This window comes from Hyla sarda, chromosome 5 (genome assembly GCF_029499605.1).
Source record: "Hyla sarda isolate aHylSar1 chromosome 5, aHylSar1.hap1, whole genome shotgun sequence".
Classification (NCBI taxonomy): Eukaryota; Metazoa; Chordata; class Amphibia; order Anura; family Hylidae; genus Hyla; species Hyla sarda.
In genome coordinates, this window is record NC_079193.1 from 16,179,045 (window position 1) to 16,193,560 (window position 14,516).

The following is a 14,516-nucleotide window of genomic DNA, read 5'->3' on the forward strand; positions in this document are numbered from 1 at the left end:
CAGATTTTCAAATTACTTTTTTTTTTTATCGTAATCCTTCCAGTACTTATCAGCTGGTGTATGCTCCACAGGAAGTTCTTTTCTTTCAGAATTTCCTTTCTGTCTGACCACAGTGCTCTCTGCTGACACCTCTGTCCATTTTAGGAACTGTCCGGAGTGGGAACAATTCCTCATAGAAAACCTCTCCTGCTCTGAACAGTTCCTAAAATGGACAGAGGTGTCAGCGGAGAGCACTGTGGTCAGACAGAAAGGAAATTCAAAAAGAAAAGAACTTCCTGTGGAGCATACAGCAGCTGAGAAGTACTGGAAGGATTAAGATTTTGTAATAGAAGTAATTTACAAATCTGTTTAACTTTCTGGAGCCAGTTGATTTAAAAAAATTTTTTTTTTTAAGTATCACTTTAAAGCTCATAGATATAGATTCATATATAGTCTGCACTGAAGATGGAATATTCATGTAGATATCCTCAGATCTGAATATAAATAGATATATAGATATAGTAGAAGTCACATGATACAATGCTAATCAATTGTTACATTCTAGAATTACTCAATTCCATCCTCATGTATAGACTTATAGGCAGAGATGGAGGTAGACGAGGGGTCATGTGTTATCACAGACCTGGTACTTACCTCCAGGACCTGAAGTGTCTCCGGAATCACAGATAACATGGAGTCTTTGAAGATCACAAGATTCTGATCTCAGGAAGTACAAAACCTCCGGGACATCAAAGTCTAAAACATTTCAGATAAAAGCTCTTACCTGGTCCGCAAATAACCGGGGATGAAAGGAAAAACTGATATCTTGTGTATAGTATCATCCCCACCATCAATGACTTCTACTACCGCCATATATCAGACGTATTATTAGACCCTATGAGTAAGATAAAGAGAACTCAACTCATATACTGGAAGTACTCTACATGGATATACTGACCTATACAAGCAGTATTATAGTAGTTATATTCTTGTATATAGGGGCAGTATTATAGTAGTTATATTCTTGTATATAGGAGCAGTATTATAGTAGTTATATTCTTGTATATAGGAGCAGTATTATAGTAGTTATATTCTTGTATATAGGAGCAGTATTATAGTAGTTATATTCTTGTATATAGGAGCAGTATTATAGTAGTTATATTCTTGTATATAGGAGCAGTATTATAGTAGTTATATTCTTGTATATAGGAGCAGTATTATAGTAGTTATATTCTTGTGTATATAGGAGCAGTATTATAGTAGTTATATTCTTGTATATAGGAGCAGTATTATAGTAGTTATAGTCTTGTATATAGGAGGCAGTATTATAGTAGTTATATTCTTGTATATAGGAAGCAGTACTATAGTAGTTATATTCTTGTATATAGGAGACAGTATTATAGTAGTTATATTCTTGTATATAGGAGCAGTATTATAGTAGTTATATTCTTGTATATAGGAGCTGTATTATAGTAGTTATATTCTTGTATATAGGAGCAGTATTATAGTAGTTATATTCTTGTATATAGGAGCAGTATTATAGTAGTTATATTCATGTATATAGGAGCAGTATTATAGTAGTTATATTCTTGTATATAGGAGCAGTATTATAGTAGTTATATTCTTGTATATAGGAGCAGTATTATAGTAGTTATATTCTTGTATATAGGAGCAGTATTATAGTAGTTATATTCTTGTGTATATAGGAGCAGTATTATAGTAGTTATATTCTTGTATATAGGAGCAGTATTATAGTAGTTATAGTCTTGTATATAGGAGGCAGTACTATAGTAGTTATATTCTTGTATATAGGAGACAGTATTATAGTAGTTATATTCTTGTATATAGGAGCAGTATTATAGTAGTTATATTCTTGTATATAGGAGCTGTATTATAGTAGTTATATTCTTGTATATAGGAACAGTATTATAGTAGTTATATTCTTGTATATAGGAGCAGTATTATAGTAGTTATATTCTTGTATATAGGAGCAGTATTATAGTAGTTATATTCTTGTATATAGGAGAAGTATTATAGCAGTTATATTCTTGTATATAGGAACAGTATTATAGTAGATATATTCTTGTATATAGGAGCGGTATTATAGTAGTTATAGTCTTGTATATAGGAAGCAGTACTATAGTAGTTATATTCTTGTATATAGGAGACAGTATTATAGTAGTTATATTCTTGTATATAGGAGCAGTATTATAGTAGTTATATTCTTGTATATAGGAGCTGTATTATAGTAGTTATATTCTTGTATATAGGAGCAGTATTATAGTAGTTATATTCTTGTATATAGGAGCAGTATTATAGTAGTTATATTCTTGTATATAGGAGCAGTATTATAGTAGTTATATTCTTGTATATAGGAGAAGTATTATAGCAGTTATATTCTTGTATATAGGAACAGTATTATAGTAGATATATTCTTGTATATAGGAGCGGTATTATAGTAGTTATATTCTTGTATATAGGAGGCAGCATTATAGTAGTTATATTCTTGTATATAGGAGCAGTATTATAGTAGTTATATTCTTGTATATAGGAGCAGTATTATAGTAGTTATATTCTTGTATATAGGAGGTAGTATTGTAGCAGTTATATTCTTGTATATAGGAGCAGTATTATAGTAGTTATATTCTTGTATATAGGAGCAGTATTATAGTAGTTATATTCTTGTATATAGGAGGTAGTATTATAGCAGTTATATTCTTGTATATAGGAGCAGTATTATAGTAGTTATATTCTTGTATATAGGAGCAGTATTATAGTAGATATATACTTGTATATAGGAGCAGTATTATAATAGTTATATTCTTGTATATAGGGGGCAGTATTATAGTAGTTATATTCTTGTATATAGGAGCAGTATTATAGTAGATATATACTTGTATATAGGAGCAGTATTATAGTAGTTATATTCTTGTATATAGGAGCAGTATTATAGTAGATATATACTTGTATATAGGAGCAGTATTACAGTAGTTATATTCTTGTATATAGGAGCAGTATTATAGTAGATATATACTTGTATATAGGAGCTGTATTATAGTAGTTATATTCTTGTATATAGGAGACAGTATTATAGTAGATATATACTTGTATATAGGAGGCAGTATTACAGTAGTTATATTCTTGTATATAGGAGCAGTATTATAGCAGTTATATTCTTGTGCACTATGCTCTTCCATTAAATCCTGTTCATAATGTAATATTGAGTTTATATAATTCATAATTCATTGTTCTTATTTCCAGGTGATGGTTAAAGCCTGCGGATGCTTGAATGGGGGATCGTGTATAGCGAATGTCAATTTCCCACCAGGAAAAGGGGAATATCTCTGTGTCTGTGCCCCAGGATATGGAGGAGACGGTTGTCAGACAGATATAGATGAGTGCCAGTCTAGCCCGTGCCGGGCCGGGAGATGTCTGGACCAGGTCAACAGCTATCACTGTGAATGCCCGGCCGGCCTTCAAGGTAGAGAGTTGAAGAGCTTTATAGTATCTACTGAAAACATTGTGAGATCCATATGAGTAAACTATTCCACTATTAAAGGGGTACTCCGCTGCTCAGCGTTTGGAACAAACTGTACTGAACGCTGGAGCTGGGAGCTCGTGACTACATAGCCCCGCCCCCTCATGACGTCACGCCCTGCTCCCTCAATGCAAGACTATGGGAGGGGGCGACACGCCCCCCTCCATATATCTCTATGGGAGAGCTGTTAGGCTCTCCAATAGAAATATATGGAAGGGGGCGTGTCGGCCGCTGCTTCGTGCGGGGGTCATGATTATCCATTTCCGGGGGAGCAGGGGGCCCGGTGCATGTGATTGCAGGGGGTCTCAGCAGTCAGACCCTCTGCATTCTAAAATTATCCCCTAGCCTGCAGATAGGGGATAAGCAGGGCCGGCTCCTTTTATAGGCAAAATAGGAAGCTGCCTAGAGTGCACTCTTAATGGGGGCGCCATTCTGCCCTCCGCAAGAGAGTTATTCCACCAGGTCCTGACAGTCACTAAACTGCCACCCCAGTAGTAAGGAGATTACATGAGGAGGAGGTTTGTTACAGTGTGTCACCCCAGTAGTAAGGAGATTACATGAGGAGGGGGATTGTTACAGTGTGTCACCCCAGTAGTAAGGATATTACATGAGGAGGAGGTTTGTTACAGTGTGTCACCCCAGTAGTAAGGTGATTACATGAGGAGAGGGATTGTTACAGTGTGTCACCCCAGTAGTAAGGACAAGAGGTAAAAAGAAAGACCACACAGGCGCCTAGTGCATTATCACAAGGTATCAATTTGATTAGAAAAGGTGGTAAATATTGTGCTCCCCTAGAGTGGAATAGGTAAGCGCATATCACCCCGATAAAAGGGGTACAGATGAATGGAGGTATCCGGGGGTGCTGTGAAGCCGCAGGGAAGTGGAAGCTGATGCAGGGTTATCCACAATGCATGCAGCTGAATAAGTGGAAAACCCCTCTTTAGACGCTGCTTCTCCCGATGGATACACTCGAGTCAGATAGTCAATTAAAAGATAATTTATTTATTTAGAAGCGCGTCATTGGTCTAAAGAAATTATCTTTTCATTGACTATCTGACTCGAGTGTATCCATCGGGAGAAGCAGCGCCTAAGGAGGGGTTTTCTACTTATTCAACTGCACCCCAGTAGTAAGGAGATTACATGAGGAGGAGGTTTGTTACAGTGTGTCACCCCAGTAGTAAGGAGATTACATGAGGGGGAGGTTTGTTACAGTGTGTTACCCTAGTAGTAAGGAGATTACATGAGGAGGAGGTTTGTTACAGTGTGTCACCCCAGTAGTAAGGATATTACATGTGGATGAGATTTGTTACAGTGTGTCACCCCAGTAGTAAGGAGATTACATGAGGAGGAGGTTTGTTACAGTGTGTCACCCCAGTAGTAAGGTGATTACATGAGGAGGAGGTTTGTTACAGTGTGTCACCCCAGTAGTAAGGAGATTACATGAGGAGAAGGTTTGTTACAATGTGTCACCCCAGTAGTAAGGTGATTACATGAGGAGGAGGTTTGTTACAGTGTGTCACCCCAGTAGTAAGGTGATTACATGAGGAGGAGGTTTGCTACAGTGTGTCACCCCAGTAGTAAGGAGATTACATGAGGAGGAGGTTTGTTACAGTGTGTCACCCCTGTAGTAAGGGGATTAGATGAGGAGAAGGTTTGTTACAGTGTGTCACCCAAGTAGTAAGGAGATTACATGAGGAGGAGGTTTGTTACAGTGTGTCACCCCAGTAGTAAGGTGATTACATGAGGAGGAGGTTTGTTACAGTGTGTCACCCCAGTAGTAAGGAGATTACATGAGGAGGGGGTTTGTTACAGTGTGTCACCCCAGTAGTAAGGAGATTACATGAGGAGGTTTGTTACAGTGTGTCACCCCAGTAGTAAGGAGATTACATGAGGAGGTTTGTTACAGTGTGTCACCCCAGTAGTAAGGAGATTATATGAGGAGGAGGTTTGTTACAGTGTGTCACCCCAGTAGTAAGGAGATTATATGAGGAGGAGGTTTGTTACAGTGTGTCACCCCAGTAGTAAGGAGATTACATGAGGAGGAGGTTTGTTACAGTGTGTCACCCCAGTAGTAAGGAGATTATATGAGGAGGAGGTTTGTTACAGTGTGTCACCCCAGTAGTAAGGAGATTATATGAGGAGGAGGTTTGTTACAGTGTGTCACCCCAGTAGTAAGGTTGGGTGTGTCAATGGGAAGTGTCAAGGGGTGGTAAAATTATCTTTTGCCTAGGGTGGCAAAAATCCTTGCACAAGTCCTGGGATACGTTTTTGGGTATGATACTTCTCCTTTAATAATCCTCACTGTGTCTATAAGGACCTTTCGGGTTAACAAATTCCAAACTCTTGCTTATCCCCAGGTAAAGTCTGTGAGGAGGATGTGGACGAGTGCCTGTCTGCCCCCTGTTACTCCGGGGTACCCTGTACAAATACTTTCGGCTCCTACATCTGTGCTTCATGTCCACCCGGTTATGAAGGAGATGGAAGAATATGTGGTAAGTACTTACAGTGTACCTGTCAATAAAGACTATCCTAAGGACAGTGAATGTTCAGACAGATCACTAGAATTAGCCGGGAGAGAAGCATATTGCCACATGCTTCTCTCCCCGCTCTGCGTTTATATGAGCGAGAGCGAGACAGTCCCATAGACATTATGAGACACATCACATGACAGTCAGTAGAGACTATACTAAACGTGTTCTGCCACTGACTTGTTCTAGTGATAAGTTGGGGTCTGAATACTTAGACCCCCGACCAATCAAAAGTTTTGGTATGTGTCTATTGAGGTCCATCCAATCAGTATGTGATCTCTGCATTTCTCTCTTCTCATACAGTGCAAATCATTCTGACAACCCAGACCCCTACAACTGAGATCCCAGTAAATTATAATACATTCAGTATTAGCGAAGAAGGAAAAAGCCAGAATAAGGATAAAACTATTCAACCCCAACGTTATCTACAAGGTGAGTAACCTCTATTTACTTTCTCCAATGCATGAAAAATTAAATAAATATAACCAAAGGGGATAATAGTTGTCTTCGAGGACATATGTGGAGACTTTTAGGCACCCCTCGAAACTCTTGGAAGAAGGATATGCAAAGCAGCTCCATGATGCCACCTTTTGGAAGTAGCTTTCCATTTAAAGGGGTACTCCAGAGGAAAACTTTTTTTTTTCTTTAAATCAGCTGGTGCCAGAGAGTTAAACAGATTTGTAAATTACTTTTATTTAAAAAAAAATCTTAATCCTTCCAGTACTTATCAGCTGCTGTATGCTCCACAGGAAGTTGTGTAGTTCTTTCCAGTCTGACCACAGTGCTCTCTGCTGACACCTCTGTCCATATCAGGAACTGTCCAGAGCAGGAAAGGTTTGCTATGGGGATTGGTTCCTGCTCTGGACAGTTACTGACATGGACAGAGGTGTCAGCAGAAATAACTGTGGTTCAGACTGCAAAGGACTACACAACTTCCTGTGGAGCATACAGCAGCTGATAAGTACTGGAAGGATTAAATGTTTTTCATAAAAGTAAGTCTGCTTAACTTTCTGGTACCAGTTGATTTAAACAAAAAAATAAGTTTTCTACTGGAGTACCCTTTTAAAGGGGTATTCCGCCCCTAGACATCTTATCCCCTATCCAAAAGATAAGATGTCTGATCATGGGGGTCCCACTGTTGGGGACCCTAGCAATCTCGGCTGCGGCACCCCAGTCATCTGGTGCACAGAGCGAACTTCACTCGGTGTCGGATGACTGGTGATGTGGGGCAGAGGCTCGTGATGTCACGGTCACGCACCACTTGTGACGTCATGGCCATACACCCTCAATGCAAGTCTATTGGAGGGGCCGCCACGCCCCCTCCCATAGACATACATTGAGGGGGCGTGGCCGTGACCTCACGAGCCCCCAGGGCTGAACTCGTCGCTCTAAATGAACGACAGGTGCAGCAGGGAGATCGCAGGGGTCCCCAGTGGCAAGACCCCCACTATCAGACATCCTATTCCCTGTCCTTTGGATAGGGGATAAGATGTATAGGGGCTGAGTACCTCTTTATAGGGGTACTCCGATGGAAAACTTTTTTTTTTTTTTTATCAACTGGTGCCAGAAGGTTAAACAGATTTGTGAATGACTTCTATTAAAAAATCTTAATCCTTCCAGTACCTATTAGTGGCTGTATGTTACAGAGGAAATTCTTTTGTTTTTGGATTTCTCTTCTGTCACGACCACAGTGCTCTCTGCTGACCTCTGTTGTCCATTATAGGAACTGTCCAGGGCAGGAGAAAATCCCCTTAGCAAGAATATGCTGCTCTGGAAAGTTCCTAAAATGGACAGAGATGTCAGCAGAGAGCACTGTGGTCATGACAGAAGAGAAATCGAAAAAGAAAAGCATTTCCTTTGTAGTATACAGCCCCTAAAAGTCCTGGAAGGATTAAGATTTTTTAATAGAAGTAATTTACAAATCGGTTTTAACATTCTGGCACCAGTTGATTTAAAAAAATAAAAAAGTTTTCCACCAAAGTACCCCTTTAAGTTAGTGTTTGGTTTTGATAAGAAGCCTTAGAACATGGCTGGGGATTTATGTCAAGCCAGAAAATCTTCTCCCACAGTTCCACACTTTCCAATACTTTAATTCAAAGTTCTAGGACAGTTTTATGCTTCACTCCGTCCACCCACAAAACCTCCTAGTTATGCCCACTTTTGAGTAAGTTCCACCCATAGGTCGTAGGATTAACCTAGGACAGGGGTCTCAAACTGGCGGCCCTCCGGATGTTGCAAGACTTCAACTCCCAGCATGCCTGACAGCCGTTAGCTGCAGCCAACGGCTGTCTGGGCATGTCCGGGCAAAGGGGTACTCCACTGCTCAGCGTTTGGAACAAACTGTTCCAAACGCTGGAGCCGGCGCCGGGAGCTCGTGATGTCATAGCCCCACCCCCTCATCATGTCACACCCCGCCCCCTCAATGCAAGTCTATGGGAGGGGGCGTGACATTCATCACACCCCCTCCCAAAGACTTGCATTGAGGGGGCGGGGCGTGACGTCATGAGGGGGCGGAGGTCTATGACATCACGAGCTTCCGGCGGTGGCTACAGCGTTCGGAACAGTTTGTTCCAAACGCTGAGCAGCGGAGTACCCCTATAAGGTGAACAGAGAAGATCATCTACCATGTTACTTCAGAGTCCAATACAGTGGTCCCTCAACATACGATGGTAATCCGTTCCAAACGGACCATCGTTTGTTGAAACCATCGTATGTTGAGGGATCCGTGCAATGTAAAGTATAGGACAGTGGTCTACAACCTGCAGACCTCCAGATGCCAATGGCTGTCTGGGCATGCTGGGAGTTGTAGTTTTGTACATCTGGAGGTCCGCATGTTGAAGACCACTGGTATTGGAGGTTATACTCACCTGTACCCGCCGCTCCGGACCGTCACCGCTCATCACCTCTGCCCTGGATGACGGGACGGCGTGCGCAACGACGTCATGACGACGATGGAGAGGCCCGACGATGCAGAGGATCCCGAAGAGGACGCGCCGGAGCCCTGAGGACAGGTAAGTGATCGTCAGCGGACCACACGGGGCACCGTAAACGGCTATCCGGTGGCAGCTGAAGCAGTCTGCGCTGCCGGAAATCTGTTTATGCGATGGCCCCGACATACAAAAGCATCGTATGTTGATGCTGCCTCTGAGAGGCCATCGCATGTTGAAATGATCTTATGCCGGGGCCATCGTAGGTCAGGGGTCACTGTATAAACCTTATGGTACCCTGGATGCAACATAGGGGAAAAAAGTCCTACCTCTATGGATAGAATAGACAAAATACTAGCGCACCCTTTTTCCATCATCCCTTTACCTTTCCATCTGTTCTCCGTTCCCTGGTAGAAATCCCACTCACGCCTTAAGAAAAACCCAGACTTCTGATATGTGAGATGTGATGTATGCTCTGTATATCTGCTGACCATGGCGGCACGGACCATTTACAGGGAGAATTAGTCAGAGCCATAAAGTAATAACAAATCAGTGTTAATTTGCTGAAACGACTAATGAATTATATGGTGTCCATTAGCGGAATATTTCCCCGCATTCTTCACGGACGTGGAGGAACCTATGTTTATTTGATCCATGTACTGAGCCTGGCAGAGAACAATGGTCACTATTCTGAGGGAGCGCAAAGGAATCCTTCTCATTATTATGCCGCACGGCTCATGTACAGAAAATACAGAACATACAGAACATCCATCCATCAAAGAAGTCACCGCCAAGTGGAAAGACGTTGTAAAGTCAACTAGAACATGGAAATGTGGGTCGGCTGCCCGCACCCAAACCTACAAACCATGTCCTATAAAGCCATGGCGCCAAATAATGGGCAACCAAAGCATCTTATCACCTCAATTATCATAGAAATCTTCTTCTCTTCTATTTCTTCCCTTTTTTTCTTTTTTCCTTTTTCTTCTTCCATTTCTCCATGTCTTCTATATTTATTTTTTGTTTCTTCTTTATCTTAATAATCCTCCTTTCTCTTATCTATATTTTCCATTTGCTATTGTACACGTTTCTTTTTTACTGTGTTCCATATTTCCTAATGTGTTTTCTTGTAATATATTGTTATTATATCTTCTATTTTCTCATGTACTCCTTTGTCATCTTCTTTCTCTTCTTTATCCTCCCTTTTCTTCTTCTTCTATTTTCTATTATACTTTTATCTTCTCTGTTGCTTCTCTTCCAAGATTTGGCTTCCTTTGTCAGGCTTTCCTATTTTCTTCGTTGGGTTCTTCCATTTCTTCTTTTCCTTCTTTCTTCTTATCATCTTCTTCTGCTTCTTGTGTTGTCAGAGGTTCACATCCTTATTCATTGTCTTTTACATGTTTCTCTTTATCTGTGTACATATTCTTTTTCCTAATTTTTTTTCGTTTTTTCATAGATTGTCATAGATTCACGAGCTTATTGATTCTCATCTGCTTCCTTGTCCTTTTCTACCCCTTCTATTCCTTTTCCTTATTTGTCTTCGTACCCTTTCTGGTTTATCTTCTTTAATTTATTCTCCTTCATCTTCTCAAGGTCTGACTTTCTCCTTTTCTTCTTCTCCTCAAGGTTTTACTTCCTTGTAATCTTCTCAAAACTTTCTTCCTGTCTTCTCCTGAAGTTGTGGCTATCTTCTTGTCTTCTTCTCAAAGTCTGACTTTCTTCTCAAGGTTTGACTTCCATCTTGTCTTCTTCTCAAGGTTTGACTTTCTTCTTGTCTTCTCCTTCTCGAGGGTCAACTTTCTTCTCAAGGTTTGACTTCCATCTTGTGTTCTTCTTCACAAGGTCTGACTTTCTTCTTGTCTTCTTCACCTCAAGGGTCGACTTTCTTCTCAAGGTTTGACTTCCTTTTTAACTACTTCTCAAAGCTTTAACTTTCTTCTTGTCTTTCTTCTTGTCTTCATCTTCTTCTCCTCAAGGTTTAACTTTGTTATTTACTCTCTTCTACTTCTTCCTCACATGAAGAACTAGAAATTCCATGTGTTCTTCAAGTAAACAGTTTGTCTTAATTTGGTAAAATGATCAGTGTTACCTAAATCATTCTTCTGACATGCTATACAAGTTCAACCTAGAACCCTATTTTGTCCATACAAAGGGGTAAAATAGGGTTATAGGTTGAACTTGATGGACTCTGGTCTTTTTTCAACCTTAAAGGGGTACTCCGCCCCTAGACATCTTATCCCCTATCTAAAGGATAGGGGATAAGATGTCTGATCATGGGGGTTCCTCAGCTGGGGCCCCCCACGATCTCCCTGCTGCACATGGCATTTGCTTTACTTCACCCGACGACCGTCACGTCCCCTCCCATAGACTTGCATTGAGGGGGCATAGCGATGATGTCACGAGCGGGGCATGACTGTGACGTCAGGAGCCTCCGCCCCGCATTGCCAGTCATCCGGAACGGAGCGAAGTTCGTTCCATGCACCAGATGTCTGGGATGCCGCAACCAAGGTTGCGGGGGTCTCACCACTGGGGACCCCCGCGATCAGGCATCTTATACCCTATCCTTTGGATGGGGGATAAATTGTCTAGGGACGGAGTATCCCTTTAAGAACTAACTATCAAACTATATAGACAAGACCTAATATGGTGGAGGCCCCAAGGCACCTGCCCAGTTTTCCTTCTCTATAATCCGGCCCTGAATACAGAAATCTGTTACATCAATGAAACTATGATGAGACCTGTGTTAAAGATTCCTAATTATAGAAGTCTTCAAACACAGCCACAGGGGGCTTAACATAGTCAGACAAATACCTGTGGATGGAATTTCCATCAATATAAATTTGTAAAATTTACAAAAATAAAATATTTACGTAGATCTATAACTAGACATCTATAAATTTTGTATTAATGTAGGTTCTCCTGATGCTCCAAGCCCCACAGAAAGTAGCAAAAGACCAAAAACATCAATTGTCTCAACGACCCGCAGCCTTCCGGCCATTATGACGATCAGTTATCCAAAAAGAACAACGTACTCCAGAATGCTAAGTGGCCGAAGAACAACTTCTCATCTGCTCCGCAATGGTTGGGTCACCAGTCACATATCAAGGGCTGGACACAGAGGGACTACTACAAATGAGTTCCCAATAGGCAGAAGTCAAACCTCCACCTCTCTGCAACGCCCAATGGTAGAAGAGAAGATATTGAAGGGGAGCGCAAGTAAGAATGAAATTTATGAAATACCAGACAGCGTGACCAATGGTGATCACCAACAAAGTCAGCGGGTAGAAGACCTTTCCACTATGGTGAATGGAACAGAAAATCGAGGAGAGTTGAAAACCACATTTACTGCGGCTCCAGAGAAGTTGACCTGCGCAGATTTTCCATGTTTTCGTGGTGTTACTTGTGAACCGAGTGCGAATGGAGGCTTCAAATGTGGACGGTGTCCCTATGGGTATTATGGAGATGGAGCGACTTGTAAAGGTATAAAAAATTACAGTGATAATTATAGCACACTAGGACTCCATTGGAGAGAATTCATCCTGAAAAGTGTAATTCCTAATTCTGTAGGAGGAGTAAATAGCTATACTACCTCTAATAAAGTCTTGTAAAACCCTATAGATCACAAAGGCTGTCCGGGCATGCTGGGAGTTATAGTTTTTCAACAGCTGGAGGCGCCCTGGTTGGGAAGCACGCTGTATGCATTAATAGCATTTTTATGCTTTTTACCTTACGCCAGAATATATATAGGTAAAGAGGTTCCACAGCACTCCAAAATTATTCAAACAGTGTTTTTTTATCCCATACAGAAAGTGATAAAACATTTCACCTGTCTCACACCGACTTTTTTTAAGCATGCTTGAAAAAGCCGGTGTGAGACCGGTGAAACGTCGTATCACTTTCTGTATGGGATAATAAACCACTGTTTGAATAATTTTGAATTGTTGGGTTGTTGTATCGTTGGGTTGTGCTGTTTATTACAACTTTGGAATATATATATATATATATATATATATATATATATATATATATATATATATATATGAATGTCAGTCACTACAACAAACAGCTATTTCTATGGAGGACTCGGTTTGACCATATTGCACATGGTCAGACATTGACTTGAATAAGAGGCATGCAATACCACATTTCCCCTGTAGTGGCCAGTAGAGGGAAATGTGTAGCCACCAATTGCTTAAGCCTGCGATAACAGCTGATCATTAGGATTTTAATGGCCTGATCTGCAGAGACCAGGCACTTTAATCCTAGTTCGTTACGAATTTCAGGAAAAATTAGCTTCGCAACGAATCCGAATATTGCCACAATTCGATTGCACGAATCACTTCATTAAACTCCATTTAGTGCAGTCAAGGCTCCAGGGCATCTAAAATGAGGGTTCCACATGTCAGGACATGGGGCAAGGAACTCTGGGAAGACGGGTAGGTGGGATATCCCTGAATCACATGCAGCATGCAGCCTATCAGCAGCCAGTCACCCCTGTGATGTCACAGCCCTATATTATCGGCAGCCATCTTGCGGCCACTCACATCAGCGTTCTATTGCAGAGAGAGAGGGACAGAGAGCAGTGTTTGTTGCACAGAAAAGCATTTTTACAGCATCAAATTACCTCAAGCCCAAATCTAGCCTAGAAGCACTGATAGGGAAGGGAGAGAGATTGAGAGGGAAAGTGCAATTTTGGGTGTAGTACACAGCGACTGTGTGCTGCAGCACTGGTGTGTACAACAACTGAAAAGCTAATAGTAGCCAACCAGTTAGGGTGAGCAGAGCACTAATAGCCATAATCACCTGTTATTAGTGCCTAATAGGTGGCGTAGTGGAGCGTAGTGTCCTCTATTAAGTGTAAGCTGTGCGTACTGGTGGTGTACGATTTTGTTCCTGTTAAAGTCTTAAGTGCCTAGTTACTGTGAAAGGCCAGCCAAAAGTACACACCTGCTGCTGTTCTAGACAAATACTGTTTTAAGCATAGTGAAGCGTATTGTCCTCCCCTCATATACGCACTAAGTATGTCAGGCAGAGAAGTGTCAGGACGTGCACAGAGGAGTGGCAGAGGCCTAAATTCATCAGGCAGAGGTCGCAGCAGACTAGGGGAGAGTGGCAGCAGGAGTCGCAGCGAGAGGCCTGAGCTCACATTATCAGCCAGCGGTCGTGTCTCGACCAGCAACCCATCTGCTCTCGTTGATTGGTTAACACGCTCATCCACTTCATCACAATTGACATCTGACACCCCCAGTCAACAGTCGGTGGGTTCCTCAGACACAACCCTCAGTTGGCATGGCCCGGGAGCAGTCCCTGTCTTCCTATTGCCTCTGTCCTATGCTGTTCCCTTTCCTAGAGAAGTATCTTATGCTGTGGGTTCAGCTCCACTATTCACTGAGGACGATCTAATAGAGGACAGTCAGCAGCTACTGGACAGCCAAAAAGGGGAGGAGACATCCGCCGCTTTCTCCTCTAGGCGGGCAAGTAGTGATGAGGAGAGTGGCGTGGGAGGTGGTGTTGGTAGCGTTCAGGCTCCTTAAGCAGACACTGTTG

General features: G+C 41.6%; 1 protein-coding gene across 1 annotated transcript in view; it reads left to right on the forward strand.

The window, feature by feature from the left end:
- Positions 1–14,516, forward strand: part of VWDE (von Willebrand factor D and EGF domains) — a 157,427-nt gene that overhangs the window by 108,098 nt on the left and 34,813 nt on the right. The window contains exons 18-21 of the mRNA XM_056518916.1: positions 3,241–3,460; positions 5,875–6,009; positions 6,349–6,477; positions 11,883–12,449. Of these exons, the coding sequence (XP_056374891.1) occupies positions 3,241–3,460; positions 5,875–6,009; positions 6,349–6,477; positions 11,883–12,449 (1,051 nt within the window). The remainder of the gene's footprint in view (positions 1–3,240; positions 3,461–5,874; positions 6,010–6,348; positions 6,478–11,882; positions 12,450–14,516) is intronic.